At 52.9% G+C, this 18,728-nt stretch overlaps 1 protein-coding gene across 1 annotated transcript in view; it reads right to left on the bottom strand.

The window, feature by feature from the left end:
• The window catches only part of DTX1 (deltex E3 ubiquitin ligase 1), a 41,030-nt gene that overhangs the window by 12,057 nt on the left and 10,245 nt on the right, over positions 1 to 18,728 (bottom strand). The window contains exon 3 of the mRNA XM_017543177.2: positions 7,780 to 8,461. Coding sequence (XP_017398666.1) covers positions 7,780 to 8,461 — 682 coding nt within the window. The remainder of the gene's footprint in view (positions 1 to 7,779; positions 8,462 to 18,728) is intronic.

Below are 18,728 nucleotides of genomic sequence, written 5' to 3'. Positions count from 1 at the left end.
CCTCCCAAAGTGCTGGGATTACAGGCTTGAGCCATCGCGCCCGGCCCTTTTTTTTAAAGATGGAGTCTTACTATGTTGTTCAGGCTGGTCTCAAATTCCTGGACTCAAGTGATCCTTCTGCCTTAGCCTCCCAAAGTGCTGGGATTACAGTACTTTATAATCCCAGTGTGAGCCTCTGTGCCTTGCCATGCCTTGCTTTTTAACCTCCTTCCATCTTTGCTCAGATGTCACCTTCTCTATGAGGCCTTTCCTTCTCATCACTCCCTACACCCCTTCTCTTCTGTATTTTTCTTCTGTAGCAGTTACTACTTTCTACCGTATTCTAGAATTAATTTATTCTGTTTCATGTTCGTCTCCCACTAGATTGTGAGCTCCAAGAGAGCAAGGACTGTCTGTTTAGTTCACTGCTGTGTCCCCAGAGCTCCAAACAGTGCCTGGCACATAGAAGTTACTAATAAATATGGATTAATTAATTAAAAAAACTGATGAGCATATGCTATAAAGAAGGGAAAAAGAAACAGCAAACTACAGAAAAGATGACAAAGGGTTAATGCCCTTAATGCAGGAAGAGCACTTGTAAATTAATGAAGAAGCAATAAACAGCTCCAGAGAAGGATAAGCCAAAGAAATACGCAAGTAACTGGCAAAAGAAGGAACCACTCAGGACCAGTAAACAGGAAGAAGTTCTCAGGCTCAACTAAGAGCCAAAGGTATGGAAACGTAAATGACATCTCTTTAGCAATGATCGGCTTGGCAATGTTGTACAAGTCTGGTAGAGATGGGAGGGAAGAGGGTGGATTTAAATGAGTGCAGGCCTGGCTGGGCACTATAGCTCATGTTCATAATCCCAGCACTTTGGGAGGCCGAGGCCAGTAGATTGCTTGAGGTCAGGAGTTCGAGACCAACCTGGCGAACATGGCGAAACCCTGTCTCTACAAAAAACATAAAAAATTAGCCTGGTTGATGGCACATGCCTGTAACCCCAGCTATTTGGGAGGCTGAGGCACGAGTATTGCTTGAGCCTGGAAGGCATGGGTTACAGTGAGCAGAGATCTCGCCACTACATTCCAACCTGGACAACAGAGCAAGACTCCATCCCACCCTCCCCCCAAAAAAGTACAGGCCTGATAAATCCAAGTGCTTTGACATCTGGCTTCATGATGGACTATGTGGGCCTGTGTTGCCAGTTCCATTTCACAGATGCAAAAACTGAAGACCAGAGAGGGAGATGAGCTCAGCCAGGGTCACACAGGAATCAGGGTGGGGCTTCTGGGACCATGATCCGAAACAGCACAGGCTGGCTGGAGACGGGGCATCCCTAATACCCTGGTCAACTTGGGTTTTTGAATCTGAGTCCTAATTGTGTTACCTTGTGCAAATGTCTTAGTCTTTTGGAGCCTCAGTTTCCTCACTTGAAAAATGAGGATTATAGGACCTGCCAACGTTGAGTATCTGTGAGAATTAAGAGAGACATGCATGTAAATGGCCAGACACGGTGGCTCATGCCAGTAATCCCAGGGCATTGGGAGGCCAAGGCAGGAGGATCGCTTGAGCTGGGAATTTGAGACCAGCCTGAGCAACATTGTGAGACCCTGTCTCGATGAAAACAAAAAATTAGCTAGGTGGGGTGGCGCACGCCTTTAATCTCGGCTACTTAAGAGGCTCAGGTGGGAGGATTGCTTGAGCCCAGGAGGCCTAAGTTACAGTGAGCTATAATTGTGCCACTGCACTCCAGCCTGGGTGACAGAGTGAGACCCTGTCTCACACACACATACACACACACACACACACACGCACGCACACTCACACCCCCCCCCCACATACACGCTATGAAATGGAGAGCGGGGAACATAGGGTGCGCTCAATAGATGGAAACCGGCCTGCAGCTATCCCTGTCCTCCCTCCCACCACGTGGGGCGGAAACTCTGAGTGTGGTTCCTCTGCCCCACAGTTGTGTTCCAAAGCACTGGACACTTACCCCTCAGGGGACAGGGTGGATCTTCCCCACCCCCGCATGTCCCCCAGGGCTAGGCTGCCAGCTGGCTCCCCGCCCTGTTACAGGGGCAAGTGGAAAAAACCCTGGCCAGGTGGATGCTCTGTCCTCACTGGCTGTGTGACCCTAGATGAGCCAATCGCCCTCTCTGGGCCTCCTTCCCTGTTGTCCATCCAGGGCTGAGATGAGGATGGAGGTGAGAATGACATTGGCGATCTCTGCAGAGGCCACACCCCCGCTGCATGCTGATCCTTGCTGAGTCTGCCCGTGTGAGAGGTGGTGGTTTTAGCTCTGCCTGACAGATGGAGAAACTGAGGTTAGAGAGGCCAAGCCCCAAGTGGGTCCAAGGTCACCGGACCTGTAAAGGGCTAGGGATATGTCTGAGTCCAGCAAGGGAGAGAAGGAGGGTGGAGAGGAGGAAGCCAGGGAAGGGAAGAGAGTGACTGAGAGGAAGAAGCAGAAGACAGAGACAGACAGAGAGCGTGGGACACAGAGCGACAGAGACACGGGAAGACTGAAAGAGACCAAGACACACAGAGGTATCGTTTGGCGCAAAAATATTGTGGTTTTTGCCATTAAAAGTATTGGCATTTGGCCAGGCATGGTAGTTCACGCCTGTAATCCTAGCACTTTGGGAGGCTGAGGTGGGTGGATCACTTGAGGTCAGGAGTTCGAGACCATCCTGGGAAAAATGGCAAAGCTCCATCTCTACTAAAAATACAAAAATTAGCCAGGTGTGGTGGCAGGTGCCTGCAATCCCACCTACTCAGGAGTCTGAGGCAGGAGAATCACTTGAACCTGGGAGGTGAATGTTGCAGTGAGCTGAGATTGCACCATTGCACTCCAGCGTGGGTGACAGAGCAAGACTGTTTCAAAAAAAAAAAAAAAAAAAAGAGTATTGGCAAATTACGAAGGAGAGAAACACAGAGACATTGTTACAGGCTGAGCTATGTCCCACAGAAGTCATGTGTTGAAATCTTAGCCCCCAGGACCTCAGAATGCTACTGTATTTACAGATAGGGTTTTTAAAGAGGTAATTAAGTGAAAATGAGGTCAGGAGGATGGCTCTAATCCGATAGGACTGGCGCCCTTCTAAGAAGAGGCCATTATAACACAGACAGGTACAGAGGGAAGACCACATGAGGACACAGGGAGGAGATGCCGTCTACAAGTCGAGGAGAGAGGCCTCAGAAGGGACCAACCTGCGACACCTGGATCTCAGACTTCTAGTCTCAAGAACATGAGAGAGAGAGAATGCATTTCTGTGGTTTCAGCTGCCCAGTCTGTGGTACTTTGTTTTGGCTGCCCTAGCAAATTAATAGACTTAAAGTCACAGAGACAGGCCAGGCGCTATGGCTTACACCTGTAATCCAAGCACTTTTGGAGGCTGAGGCGGGCGGATGCTTGAGGCCAGGAGTTCGAGACCAGCCTGGGCAACATAGTGAGAGCCTGTCTCTACAAAAAATTGCACAAAGTTAGCTAGGCGTGGTGGTGTGTGCCTGTAGTTCCAGCTACTTGGGAGGCTGAATTGGGAGGACTGCTTGAGGCCAGAAGTTCGAGGCTGCTGGGAGCTAGGACTGCATCACTGCACTCCAGCCTTAGCAACAGAGCCAGGCCCTGTCTCTAAAAACAAAAAAACCAAAGGCATAGAAACAAAGAGACCAGGGTGGGGAGGTCTGGGAGGGGGTTGGGGACCAGGGTGACAGTGGGTAGGCCTGTCTGCCTGGCTCCACAGAGACCCCCCACCTCCATCCCTTTCCCCTCATAGGCTGCACGTGGGCCTCAGCTGTCTCAGCAATGGGAAGCTTTAGGCAGGAGAAGCCAGGGTCTGCCACCCCATCTTCCTTCCTCCTACTCCCCTTCCCCAGCAACAGGCTCCGAGGGTCTCGTGAGCCAGGGGGATTTTTCCCAGGGGGTTTCTTGGAGTTGGGGACTTTAAGCTGGGCTTGTCTGGCTGGGGAGGGTCAGTTAAAGGGGCTGGAGTGAGGCTGGGCAGAATCTGTGCAGGTGGGAGGGATGAGGGAGCTCCGGGGAAGTTTCCCCCACCACACAGCTCCTGTTTTCTAGGCCAGTGTCTGGGCTCAGGGAGGGTCAGAAACAGTCCCCAAGGGGAGGGCAGGAGAAATGATGTTGGCTTCGGGGAAGGGGCGTGTGTCTGGAGACAACAGAGCTCTGGCAGGTGTTTAATGATCCGAACCCCCACAGAAAAACCTTCCTTTTCACTACAGGCCTCTGGAGCCCAAGCACAGTCTCCAGCTCCCCACTGATGAAGCATCAAGCCCAGGCTTCCCTGAGGCCACCCAACCTGGCCCTGTACCCCCATTTGGGAAAAAGTTTCAGCCCCCATTGCTCCCAAAGGGCACCTCGATCCCCGGTGGTCTCCAGAACCTTCTGCATTCATTCCTACCTCTGCCCCTGTGCACCGGCAGTGCCCTGCCTGAAGTGCCCTTCTTTTGGCTGGTGCCTCTCACCCCAGCCCTCCCCACACCTCTAGCCCTTCCCCAAACACACCACGCCCTCTGAGCCTCCTTGAAGTTGCTCATGCTGTTCCCTTGGCCTGGAACAGCCATTCTCCACAGCTGGCCACCTCCTCAGAGGGATCTTCCCTGGACTCCCACACCACCCTGTCCTGCCAGCTCCCTAGCACTTCTGTCTCGCTCCAGAGATCCTGTCCGTTTACTCTTTACTTGCTGTCTCCCCATCTGTCTGCATGCCCTGGGAGGACACGGGCCTTGTCTGTCTTGTTCAGCTCTACAGATACACACCCCCAGTACATGTGGAGAATTAACACTGGGCCATGAAAGCTGAGTAATTTTCAGCCTGCTCTAGAACAGTAGCTTTCAAATCTCTCTCTCTCTGTATCTTTTATTTTTTAATTTTTTGAGACAGAGTCTCACTCTGTTGCTCAGGATAGAGGGCAGTGGTGTGATCTCAGCTCACTGCAACCTCCACTTCCCAGGTTCAAGCAATCCTCCCACCTCAGCCTCCCGAGTAGCTGGGACTACAGGCATGCACCACCATACCCAGCTAATTTTAGTATTTTTAGGAGAGATGGGGTTTCACCATGTTGGCCAGGCTGGTCTCCAACTCCTGGCCTCGAGTGATCCGCCCACCACGGCCTCCCAAGTGAGCCACTATGCCTGGACTCAACTATTTCGTCAGTGACTAGGAAATTCATTTCACCTGGCAACCTATTCAACCTATGCAGAAATGACGCAAAACATTCATGGAGTAATTTTTTTTTGAGACAGGGTCTTGCTCTATCTCAGTGCTATGAGCCTTGACCTATTGGGCTCGAGCGATCCTCGCCTCCGCCTTCTGAGTAACTGGAACTACAAGCACACACCACCCTGCCTGGCTAACTTTCTGTTATTGTTGTAGAGATGGAGTCTTGCTGTGTTGCCCAGGCTGTTCTAGAACTCCTGGGCTCAAGTGATCTGCTCACTTCGGTCTCCCAAAGTGCTGGGATTACAGGCGTGAGCCACTGTGCCTTCACGTAACAATTCGTATTTTTACTCTGTATTACATATGCCTACTCTACTCTTCGATTCTAGTTTATTCTATAAGAAAATTCTGGCTGCAATCTTCTGATTTCTAGTCTACTTGCGGGTTATAAGAACACTAACCCAGAGAGATGGTCCTCAAATTCTTACTGCAGAGGTCCCTGGAATTTTCCTGGTTCTGTCCCCTCCCACACCCCCTCTGGCTTGTCATTCTAGGACCCACTCTACTGTTGTTTGGGGGGTTTTCTTCGACCCCCTCAAGTCTCCTCTCTGTTGGCACTGGGCCTGCCCTAGGCTGAGGTCACACAGGACGCACCCGTGTGTCCCCATGGCCCTCTCCTCCGAGAGGAATGAAAAGGTGGAAACGGAGAAGGGAAGGGTGAGGCAGGCAGGTGGTGGTGACCGTGAAGCGTCCCTGGAAAATTACAGCTCCCCACACTGTATGCCAACACTCCTCCTGGAGAGCAAAAGTTGTCCTAACGGCCATGGCCGAACTACTGCCAGTGTAGATGCCGTGTTCAGGTTCACAGCGTTTTCACACGGTGGGAAGATCTGCCCCCATTTGACAGATGTTGAAACTGAGGCTTAAGGAAGGAGAGGGACTCATCCCAGATTTCCCAGCTCAGAAGCGGCCAAGAGCAGGATGGGCATGGTGGCTTAAGCCTGTAATCCCAGCACTTTGGGAGGTTGAGGCTGGAGGATCACTTGAGGTCAGGAGTTCAAGACAAGCCTGGGCAATATAACGAAACCCTGTCTCCACTAAAAATAAAAAAAAAAATAATAAAAAAAAAAAGTAGCCGGGCATAGTGGTGTGCATCTGTGGTCCCAGTTACTCAGGAGGCTGAGGCAGGAGAATTGCTTGAACCTGGGAGGTGGAGTACAGTGAGCTGAGATAGTGCTACTGCACTCCAGCCTGGGCAACAGAGTGAAACTGTGTCTCAAAAAAAAAAAAAAAAAAGAAGTGACCAAGAGGGGATTTGAACCCAGGAAGTCAGACTCTCAAAGTGACAAAAGATGAATAGCATGCCTAGTTCAGGGTCCTGACCTTTCCTTTTCCCAGGCTTTTGTTGCTCACAATAAAAGGGGTGACCTGGGTGCAGTGACCCAAAAGGTCACATCCAGATCTGAACTTTGGTGATCTCTGGCCATTACTATCAATTCCCTGGCCATGCCATGGTGACTGAAGCACAGTTGGTTTGGGGGGGCCTCTCTTCCTCTGTGGGCCACAGTCCACACCCCCCTGGTTTTTTCTCTTCTGGTCTATGCCAAGTTCAAGGTCTTTGATCTTTCCTCTCATTGCCACCCCACAGGGCTTGGTCCTCTGCTCAGACGGACTGAACCTGGGGTCCAGCGTGGGCACCCAACGGCAGCTCACTGGGTCGCTATCCTGTGGTCTGGGACATCTCAGCCCAAGAATCTCCAAACTTGATATGAGCTGGGATAAAATAATAAAATCCTACTGGGAAAGCCAGTTCATAAAAAAGTGTTTCCAAAAAGGGCTGCTCTGGTTAAAACAAGGGCAGAGAAACAGACTGCTGTTTGCCTGGCTTTCTACTTCCCCATTCCCGTGATTCCAGGTCACCCCAGAAGTCCCTGGAGCCCAGTGTGCAAACCGTAGTATTAACCCAGAGTGATGGTGATATTTCAGGTGCAGCCTATGGGGAAATACTTTGGACGGGCAGCTGATGCTTGCTCGAGCCACCACCTGAGGTGGGCATGGACTGGGACAAGGACTGATGGACTCTGAATCCCTCTAAAAATCCTAAGACATCTCAGCACAGACTTTGGAATCGGACAGGTATGGACGCCAATGTCTACTCTTCCCTGGGTAACTCTGAGAAGGCACCATAGCTCTCCCAGCCTCGGCTTCCCCATCTGTAACGTGCACGCGGTACAACTGTTTGGTGGAATATGCCCAGTGATACACATAGAGGGTTTAGTGAATAATAAACACGGAACACGCAACACTGCTGATGTTGGGCCCAATCACTTGGGAATTGTGTGATCCCCGGGGAGTCAGTTCCTTGTCTGTGAACTGGAGGTGAAGATGGTACCTACTTCATAGGGTCCTTATACGTGGAGCTAAATGCGTGGGGACTTGTTAAGGTGCTTAGTTGATGCTTGGCACAAAATGAACACTTAGTGGATGCTGGATATTACTTATCGTCATTATTATTATTGTAATCTTTGCTTCTGGCCCTAGTGGGCAACCACCCCGGGCTTGGTCACTGCCTGCGAACGACCGACCACACAGAGGTCCCCTCCCCCTGGGCCCCGTCTTACCCAGGCGGAATGGAGGCGCGTGCGCTCACGCTGGTGGCGCGCTGGGGCCCGGGCCTGTTGAGGTTGTTCTGCCCCGGGGTGGGGGCGCCGCCGGGGGCGCTAGGGCTCCGCTGGGGCGCCCCGGGGGGCGGCGCGGGCTCGGCGGGGCCAGTGGTGGGCGCGGCCCAGAGCGCGGCGCCTGCGAAGGTGGCGCTGGGGCGCACAGCGAGGGCGCCCGGAGGTCCTCCAGGTGGCGGTGGCGGCGGCAGCGGGGGTGCGGGGGGCGCCTTGCGGCGCTGCGAGGCCAGGATGGCGTTGGAGGCGGCACGCGTGCTGTTGACCAGCAGGCATTGCTGGCACGAGCAGGGGTGGCCCGAACTGGCGCCCACGGGCCACGACTGCGACTTGGGGATGGAGCCCACGGTGAGCGGGTAGGCGAGGTCCAGGCGGCGGCGCAGGCGGCGGCGGCGGCGCGTCTGGCGGTTCATCTGCGACATGCTGTTGAAGTAGATGAGGTAGCAGAAGCCCAGCGACGAGAGGTCGAGCCACGGGTGCTGCTTCTCGTAGGCGTTCTGGATGGTGATGCAGATGTCCATGTCGTAGGCCGTCCACGCTCCGCCGTCGTTCTCCCACTCCCACACGATGCCCTTGCCCGGCGCCGACGACGGGTCGTAGAAGTTGCGCCGCACGGGCCGCATGGTGCCTGTGCTCGAAATGGGGAGGGGGCGTCAGCACAGCGGGCGCGGGCGGCTCGGCCCGGGGTGGGGACACGGAGCGCTGGTCTGCGCAGGTGGAGGGGCGGGCTGGAGGCTTGGAGGGTCAGCACAGGCCTCCAACGGGGCCATCCAGACTTGGGGAGGGAGTCAACACATGCACGGAGAGAAACGGGGTCAAGGCCCAGGCCTGGGGTTCAGCACAGGCTGGAGGGTCAGGACAGGCGGGGGCCAGGGCGAGGGCGGCCTGGGCTAAAGGTTCAGCACAGAGCAGTGGGGCGAGGTGGGCAGGGGCTCCTAGTCAATAGATTGGGGATAGGTGTGGGAGAGCCAGCAAACGGGGTGGGGGGGCGGGGTGTGTGTCAAGACAGCTTGGGGTAGGAAACTAGCAAGTTATGGAGGGCTCCCCCACCCCCACCTCTCCAGGGCCAAGACAGACACTGAAGTAGGGGTTATCACAGGCTCTGGAGGGTGGCGGAGAGGGCAAAGGGGGCCTGGGGTCTCTTCAGACCAGAGTCAGATAAGTTGGGGCAGGCACAGAGAGAGACCAGGCCAGGCACAAAGGACCCCTGCAGTCCTCTCCTTCATTATAGTTCACTCACCCATTCAGTGATTCATTCACCAATCTGTTCATGCCTTAGTTCATTAACTCAAGCACTAGTTCATTTAGTCATTCAACAATTCTTGCATTATTTCATTCATTTTTCCATGCCTGAGTTCACATATTCATATACTTTTTACTTCATTCATTTAATGGTTCTTTCATTAGGTCATTCTTTCCTGCCTGCAGTCATCCATTGTTTATCGTTTATTTTATTTTATTTTATTTAGAGACGGAGGTCCCCCTGCATTGCACAGGCTAAGTCTCAAATTCCTGGGCTCAAGCGATCCACCTGCCTTGGCCTCCCAAAGTGCTGGGATGACAGGTGTGAGCCACAGTCTTGCTCTGTCACCCAGGCTGGAATACAGTGGCACAATATAGCCTCAATGCAACCTCCACCTCCCAGGTTCAAACGATTCTGCTGCCTCAGCCTCCCGAGTAGCTAGGACTACAGGCATGCACCACCCCACTGGGCTAATTTTTGTATTTTTAGTAGAGACGCGGTTTCGCCATGTTGGCCAGGCTGGCTGGTCTCAAACTCCTGATGTCAGGTGATCCACCCCCCTCAGCCTCCCAAAGTGCTGGGTTTATAGGTGTGAGCCACTGCACCTGGCCCCCTTGTGCTTTTTTAAAGTGATACCTTTATGTATTCTCCATCTTCAGCTCACTCCCATATTCAGGCATTCAGCCATTCTTTCATTTACCATCACCCTATTTAAAATGTGCACCCCCACATAGTTTCCCCTCTCTCCTTCCCCGTTCCATTTTCTCCATCAGGTATACTTCACATTCTACTCATTTATCTTGGTTTCTGTCTGTCTTCACCTCGCTAGAATGTAATAGCCACAAGGTGAGGGATTTTGTTTTATTTGCTTCTATATCCGCAGCATCTGCACACAGTGGGTGCTTAAGTGATATTGTCTGAATGAATGAATGAATTCATTAGCTCCCATGTGGATCCATTTTTTAAAAAAAATTCATTCACACTTTGTGCTCATCCCTGCACTGGTCCATTCCTTCATTTGCTTATTTGTTATTTGTATCCATCTGTGTGTTTCATTTGTTACTGCCTTCGACAAACACCTGCTGACTGCCAGGTGGACCCTCTTTCATAAAGGAGGGCATTGAGGCTTTACTCCCAACCACAGCTTCGTGTTTGCCAAAGCTCTATGTGCTTCTCTGACAGCAAGGCTCCACAGGAAACTCTGAGTTAACCAGAGATAACCCAAGAGGTCCAGGCTGCAGGACTTCTCAGAGCCTTTAACCTACTCTGTGTCTTGGGGCTGATGCAGTGGGAGTCTTTTGCTGCGTTCATTTGGCACACCTGCAGAAAGGCTGCACACTCAATCGCTCCTCAACCGCGGAAAGTTCCTTAAGCCTCCCCAGGCCTCAGCGGTCCCATCTCAAAAAGAGGGGTGTTAATCCATGACACCCCTTCCCTCTCACACGGGGTTTGGGGGAGGAGTGAGTGAAAACAGTCACAGCGGGTCTGAGTGGGACCTCAGCGCTGTGAGGCAGACAGCCCTCATGTCAAGTCCTGACTTTTTGACTTTCCAGCTCTGTGGCTGTGTGTAAGCGACTCAACATCTTTGGGCCCCAGTTTCCTCCTTTTAAAATGGGCATAAGCAGACTTCCTTGTGGAATTGCTAAGAGGATCAATTGAGATAAATACTGTGTCTACTCTGATGATTCCAAAATCCGCCATCTTCAGCCTCATCTTCTCCCCTGGGAGCCAGGTTCGCGATCCTTCCCTGGAGGGGTCTAACGGGCACTTTGAACTCAGCTCTGCTCTCCCCTGCCTCAAACCTGCTCCTCCCGAGGTCTTCACATCACAATTCCTGGCAGCTCCTGCCCTTCTGGATGCTCTTCCTTGGAACCCCAAAACCTTGGTCTAATCTTTGATTTCCTACCTCATATGTCACCTCCAATCTGTCATTAAATCAGTCATCTCCACCTTCAAATAATCCACATCTGACCACCTCTCCCCCCTGCACTCACACCACCCAGCCCACACCGTGTCTCTCTCTCCTGGACCATTGCAGTAGACTTATGACTGGTCTCTGATACTGCCCTCCCCTCCTGTAATCTGTTTCCCACACTGCAGCCAGAGGGAGCCTCTCAACGCTAGTCATATCACATCCTTCCTCTGCTCAAAATCCTTCCTGGCTTCCACTCACTTGGAGTAAACACCAAAGTCCTTGCCATGACCTACAATGAAACCCCACACTGTGGGGCCCTGTCCTCCTCTGACATTGCCTACCTCGCCCTTGTCACTCCATTCCAGCCACTCTGGCCCCCTTGCTGTTCCTCAAATACACCAGGCACTGTCCAGCCTCAGGGCCTCCGCACTGGCTGTTCCCTCCGCCTGGAATATGACCTCACCATTCCCAGATGTTCTCATTCTTTCCTCCTTTCTTTCTCACAGGTGTGTGTCCAAACATCTAAAATCGCAGCCCTCCCATTGCCTCCCTCTTAGCTTGCTGTATTTTCCTCCATGGCATTTGGCATTAGCTGACTGACATTTTATATACGTGTATACACACACACACACACACACACACACACACACTTTTGAGACAGAGTCTTTGTTACCCAGGCTGGAGTGCAGTGGTGTGATCTCATCATGCCTCCCGGGTTCAAACAATTCTCCTGCCTCAGATTCTCAAGTAGCTGAGATTACAGGTACACGCCACCACACCCAGCTAATTTTTTGTATTTTTAGCAGAGACGGGATTTCATCACATTGGCCAGGCTGGTCTCAAACTCCTGACCTCAGGTGATCCACTCGTCTAAGCCTCTCAAAGTGTTGGGATTACAGGCGTGAGCCACCGCACCCAGCAATGACATGATTTATTAATCTGCAGGCATTCTTTATTCTGGTTCTCCTTGCTCTAGGCTGTCAGCCGAGAAGTCAGGGATCTTGCCTGCTTTGCTCACTGCTGTAGTTTCAGCACCTGGGACAGTGCCTGCACACAGTAGGCCCTCAATACCTGGAAGGCATTTCCATTGTTAAACGGCATCTTCCCTGGGTGCCTGGCCCGGGGATCTGCAACCAGATAGGGGAACTCAGACTGTCCCGCACTAGTGTCCCTACTCAGGGCTGAAAGAGCTTGTCCTCCCTCTGCCCTCTCCTACGTTAGAATCACGAGGGCTACAGACTAGCCTTGTGCCCGGCCAACTAGACAGGCCCTGAAAGCTGGGGAAATTGAGGCACAAAGCTATGGCTGTTGATATGAGAGGGGCGGGGTGGAAGAGGTGGAGAGGTTGGACTGGTAGCCCAGCCCCAGGAAACAAGGTCCCTGGGCACCTATCATGTTCCAGCCAATCAGACAAAAGCTTCCTCTGCATCTCTGGGACACCCTCATTCTGATGCCTGGTTTATCATTTTAATTGAGTGTGTGCAGACTGGTTTCTTCCCTGGCGATGGGGCTTCCTCCACTGCAGGCCCGGAAGGGGGTGAGCTAGAGAGAAAACCCTGAATCCTGTTCCCACCTGCTCCAGTGTGCTGGTCTTCCCCTCTCAGGGCCTCAGTTTCCCCACCTGCAAAAGGAGGAGTTGTGATGACTGATCTTCAAGGCTGATGTGCCTGAAGTACCACCGTTCGGCTCCTGGTGTGGGGGAAGGCACTGTGTTATCTGGAAAATGTGCAGGATCAGAAGGGAAGCAATGGGAACCCGCCTTAGTTAACTTCCTCTGTGTGCCAAGTCCTGAGCTCTGCAGGGGAGGGGAGGGTTCCCAAAATCAACGTTGGCCGGAGTGAAGCAGTGATTCAAACAACTCAGAAGTCTCTCAGGTTGAGCCAGGTGTGGTGGCTTACACCTGTAATCTCAACACTTTGGGAAGCTGAGGTGGGTGGATCATCTGAGGTCAGGAGTTCGAGACCAGCCTGGCCCTTATGGTGAAACCCCTGTCTCTACTAAAAAAAACAAACATTAATCAGGCATGGTGGTACATGAGGCAGGAGAATGGTTTGAACCCAGGAGGCAGAGGTTGAAGTGAGCCGAGATCACGCCATTGCACTCCAGCCTGGGCAACAGAGTGAGACTCTGTCTCAAAAAATAAATAAATAAATACATAAAAATAAAAAGTCTCTCAGGTCTTGCGCAAAGTCTGGCTCCACACATAGCCCTTATCTGTAAAATGGGGGTATTAATACCTACCCCAAAGAATTACTGGGGGAACAAAATGAGATAATGCATGGCAAAGGTGCTTAGTAGAACACTTAGCACTCAACAAATAAAACTACAATGGCTGATATTACATAGGTTACCCACATTCATCCTCCCCTAGCCCGTGAATTCTTGGTGAATTCTTATTCATACAACAAAGACCTCCGTGTGCTCATCTTCTCCGACACCGCCTTCTCTGTTCTGTTGCTGTAGTTGGCAAATGCAGCAGTTTTTTATTGCATGTCTGTCCTCACACTGTCATTATTTGTTTTTGCTCTTAGTCACTCTCATTGGTAAATGACTTTTGGGAGGACAAACACTAGGTCAGGTACTCAACTATGATTTGAGCACCAGGCACAAAGCCTGGCGAAAAGAAGGCATCTGCAACCGAGACGGGCAACCTACTTGGCACTCGGAGGAGTGGGAAAGAGGAAGATTTGGGCTTGATGGAGAGGGAGCGGAGATTGGAGAGCGAGCGGCCCCCGGGGTGGAGGCCAAGCTTTGAGGGGTCCCTGGGGAGGACCCTAAGGCTGGGTGGAGGGTTCCCAAAGTCAACGTTGGCCAGCTCTGCAGCAAAGGACTCTGGGAGCTTGTCAGGGCCAGCCAGCCCAGGCCTCCCTCTCTCCAGGGCTCTGTTTACCAGGTATCGATTTTCCTGCCTGTTTACTGGTAGTTATTAAAGGCTGTGTCCCTGGAGTCCTTTTGAAACAAGATTGGAACCTGGAGAGCGGGAGTAATTAGGGCAGCTGCTGTCCTCCCCGCTGGGCCCTGCACCCCGCAGTGCCTGCCTCAGCCCGCCTGCCCATCCGTCCGCCTCTCCGGGCCAGGCTGGCCATGGACCAGGCCGAGGGGGTGGGCAGCTGGTTCCCTGGTGACCTGCCTGGACTTCGATCTCAAGATTTCCAAGGGAGCAGTGGTGGAAATGCTCCTTCTCCTCCACAGTGGCTATGGCCTAGATTTTCAGCCAGAACAATGGGTCTAAGAAGGGGCTGCAGTTTCTTCAGCCTGGGAGAGAGGTTGGGCCTCAGGCTGGTGGCCCGGAGTTGACCACACCCCACTCCAGCCTCCAGGGCACCGCGCTGTGCCGGCCATAGGGTCTGCGTCCCCCAGGCAGTTACAGGGCCTGTGTCAAACTTGGGCTCCGTGCCTGGGCCTGTTTTTATGTCGCTGCCTTTGTTTTCTTCCGCTTCCCTCTCCTCCCCAGTTGCTTAAAAATGCTTGGCTGAAAAATTCCAGGCTTCTTCCAGCTGAGCCGGGGAAAGGGGCTTTGGTCAGTGTCAGCTGGAGGACTGACTGCACAAGCTGGGCCCCCTGAGACCAGGTGTGGGGGCAGCCATAGCCACAGCAGCCAGTGACTGCTTCACGCCTGGGGCAGAGACTGGGAGACAGCGGGATGGAGAGAGACACACACAATCGAAGAGACTGTCAGAGACAGGCCAAAACCAATGTGGGAAACTAAGGCAGATACAAAAAGAGCTGGGGTCAGAGACAAAATGAGCTTGAGAGGTGAAAAGAAAGGGAAGCCGGAAACCTAGAGGCGGAGATCATCATGGAGGGTCTGGGAAACTAAGGCTAGCATTTATTGAGCACCCACTGTATGCCACATGCTGCGCTCAGCACTCTCCTTGCATTTACCCATTTCATTTCATCCTCACACCATTGCTTCCAGAGAGGGACCAGGACTATTTCCATTTTATAGATGAGGAAACTGAGGTCCGGAGAGGTGAACTCTTGGGAGAGCGAAAGCGGAGGGCTGGGAATGATGCCACACTCGTGGAGTAAAGGCAGGCCCAGGTTGGACTGGTTCCCAGGGGTTCAACCTCACCAAGCGGTAGCACAGCCTAGGATACTTCCAGTGATGGAGAGCTCACTACTTCAGCTTTGCCTTCTGTTATTTAGCCATGTGAGGTTTCTGCCCTAGAGCATGGTCCCAATCTGAGCCCACCACCTAGAGGTGGGTATGTGGGTGCCTCGGCCCCCACCTCTTGGTCTTAAGAATCAGCTGATTCCGTGGAGAAGGGGGAGGGTTCTGAGGCCCCGAGCCTTCCTCCTGCTGCCTCTCTGTCTCTGAACAGTTCCTCTCTGGGCTGGGCCAGCTTCAAGGCCCAGCAGGGAACCCCTCCCTTTGGGGGTGGCTTCCTGGAGGGAAGTGATCTCAGTTTGGGGCACCCAGGTCCTGACGGGAAGGGGGCACGTGGGAGGCAGTCATGGGACATCCTATCGGGTTGGGGGAGTCCCACCACAGGCTGAGGCCTGGGACCGGGGGTTGGGCAGTGGCTGGCTCCCAGCAAGACTTCACCGCATCCTCCACCAACCCAGAAGTCATGATACTAACGCCGTCCACCAGCACACTTTTCCGCCCCAGGCTGTGTTTAGCTCATTTAACCCTCATTGCACCCCTGGGAGGCAGGGGTGTTATTGCCCCATTTTAGAGGCGAGAAAACAGAGGCGCAGAGCAGTTAGGAGCACGCTGGATGTGACCTGTGAGTGGTCCAGCTGGAGCCCACGCAAGGCTGCCCTGCTTCATTTGCTGTTCCCTCTTAGTCCCATGAACCCATGTTCTGGGGGAGGAAACTGAGGCACAGCAGTTGCACGGCAAGTAAGTGACATGGCTGAGTTTCTAACCCCAGACTGCTACGTGACCTTCTGGAACAGTCCCTTGGCTGGTGTCTATGTGGCTGCTCACCTCTCTCCTACAGCAAGGACATCAGCAGCACCCACAGCAAGTGCAGCAGTGCTTAGGGCTCACACACGCCATCTCCCAGTCCTCACGGCAGCCCCAGGGGTCTGTGCTATTATTGACCCCATCAGGCAGATGGGGAGACTGAGGATCCCTGAGAAGATGTGGAAATCCGGCTGGGGGCACCAGCTGGGTGGGATTCGAGCAGCAGCCTGTGGATCCAGGCTGCCTCCCGGCTCCTGCCCCGCAATCAATAATCCCGTGGTGTTCTGTTTCCCTCTAAACCCTCCTCTGGGACTCATCAGGCTAAGCTGTGGTGCATTAGTGGTTTCCTCGTGGTTGAGGCTGGCCCAGGTTCTCCAGAGTCTGCTGGAAAGCCAGGCCAGGGTGGTGGGGAGACAAGGGGAGGAGAGGGGGTTTGCCTCGATGCCTAGGGAAGGCTGAGGGGGTGTGTGGCACTCGGAGAGGCTACCACCTTGGAGGCTGCTGGCAGGCGGGGGCTGGTACTGCACACACCATGGGCTGTATGGGGGGCTTTCTGGTCACCTGGCTTCCCACACCTCAGCAGGGGACTCAGATCGTCAGCACAGCAGGAAGTGGAGGGGGAGGGGACAGAAAGGCTGGGCAGTCCTCTACTGCCGGAGCCCTTCGAGCCGCTCCTTCCTCATCTGTGAAACAGCATAATTGTAATAATAATAATAATAATAATGATAATTAATAACAAGAAACATTCCCAGAGGGCCTACTATGTGCGAAGGCACTGTTCTAAATGCTTCATGTAAGTCAGCTCTTCGGCCACAAAATGACTGGGGCAGGCTGTTACGATAATAATGAGAACAAACATGTGATGATAAGGAACACTATTATTATCACTGTCTTGTACAAACGCTGAGTGAGGCACAGAGAGGTGACGCAATGTGCCCGAAGTCCAAAGTCACACAGCTACTGGGCTACTAAGCGAAGACTGAACCTAGCCAGGATTTGAACTTCCCCACTTCCACTGCCACCCCTCTGGCCCACGCTATCCTGGACTACTGCAGGGGCCTGCTCCCCGTGTCCCAGTGTCCACCCTTTGCAATGTGCAGTGCATTCTCACATGGCAACCAGAGGGATTTTTCACAGACTCAAGGCTGTGTCACTTCTCTGCTCAACAGCTATCAATAGCTCCCTAGGGCCCTTAGGAATCAGTCTAAGCTCCTGAGGGTAGCCTCTGAAGCCCATCACAAGCTGTCTGCACAGGCAGCCTCACACTCTAACCATACCAAAGTTCCAGCCGTATGCTTCTGTATTTGGATATGCTGTTCCATCTCTCTAGAGTGCCCTTCTGCCCACCCCACCCTATTGGCCTCCCTGCTGAGTTCTTTCTCAATCTTCTGGCTCAGCACAAGCACTTTGTCTTTTTGGAATTCTCTGCCATCCCAAGGGCAAACCACTCACTCCTTGGGGCCACCATAGCACCTTGCACCTGCAGCTCACTAGGTAGGGAGGTGTCTGTATTCCTTCCAGCCTGGCAGCCCCTCCCAGGCTGGGCTGGTTTATAGCCACCTTGGCTTCCTGCTATGGTCAGAAGTACAGGGAGGTAGGTACTTGCAAAATGTTAGATGGATGAATGAATGAGTGAATAACCAAATACATCTGAATGAACCTAACTGAATGCCTCACATGACTAGGCTGGAGACTGCAAGCTGGGTAGATATGGCTTTCTTCTGGTTCACATGCTATTTACATTTAAAAAATGGAAATGTGAGCAATATTTATTTATTTACTTATTTTTGAGACAGGGTCTCACTCTGTCGCCCAGGCTGGAGTACAGTGGTGCCGTCACAGCTCCCTGCAGCCTGCACCTCCTGGCCTCAAGCGACCCTCCAGCCTCAGCCTCCCGAGCACCTGGGATCACAGGCGTGTGCCATCATGCCCAGCTAACTTTTTTCATTTTTATTTGGTAGAGATGGGATCTCATTACATTGCTCAGGCTGGTCTTAAACTCCTATGCTCAAATGATCCTCCTGCCTCAGCCTCTCAAAGTGCCAGGATTCCAGGCGTGAGCCACCTCAGTCTGCCTCCACATTTAAAAATTGGGGCAGACTCTCACCAGTCCAGATTTCAAAAATCCCCAGATATCCAAGGGCAAGGCCACCACGATTGGCCTCCTTGGCAACTGTGAGCAGGAGCTGAGTTATGCTGGCCCCATTCATGCTCTCAAGTATTTATTGAGCACCTGCTGCATACCAGGCACTGGAGAGCAAGACAGTTAAAAACCCTCTGCCTTCCCAGACACTGCACACACTTCTATTAGTTGCCCAGGCCCTGTAAGCATCTGAATTTGCAGCCTTTGTGTACTGGGGAAGCTAAGCTGCAGAGAAAAACTTGGGCATGATCACCTGGCAAATTAGAGACAGGTCTTGGACCCAGGCTCCCTGACTGTCATTTCCACAGTGAGTAACACCTTGGAACGAATGAGACTTTGTTCCCTAGACCAGATGAAGCCAGGGAGGGCAATGCTTACCCCAGCCAGAGGGAGGGCCCTGGGAGGGTGTAATTCCAGGTAAACTCTGAGCTTCCCCCTGCCATGCTCTGCTTGCAGTTGGAGGGGGAGGGCACATCGGTACAAGAGGCGGCTGTGCTGCGGCTGCTGGCAGGACCGTCCTGGCAGCAGCCTCCTTTGATTGCCTCGTCCTTTGTTCTGCATCTCAGGGTGCTCAGCCCCAGGGCCCAGTGCCAGACTCCCTCATGCACCCCGTCACCGGCCTGCCACTGCTGTCGGTGCAGGCAGCAGTAGCAGCCTGGAACAGCTCCAGAGGGATGAT

Source organism: Cebus imitator, unplaced genomic scaffold (assembly GCF_001604975.1).
Source record: "Cebus imitator isolate Cc_AM_T3 unplaced genomic scaffold, Cebus_imitator-1.0 Scaffold8, whole genome shotgun sequence".
NCBI classification, from domain to species: domain Eukaryota; kingdom Metazoa; phylum Chordata; class Mammalia; order Primates; family Cebidae; genus Cebus; species Cebus imitator.
This window is presented reverse-complemented; position numbering and strand designations above follow the sequence as displayed.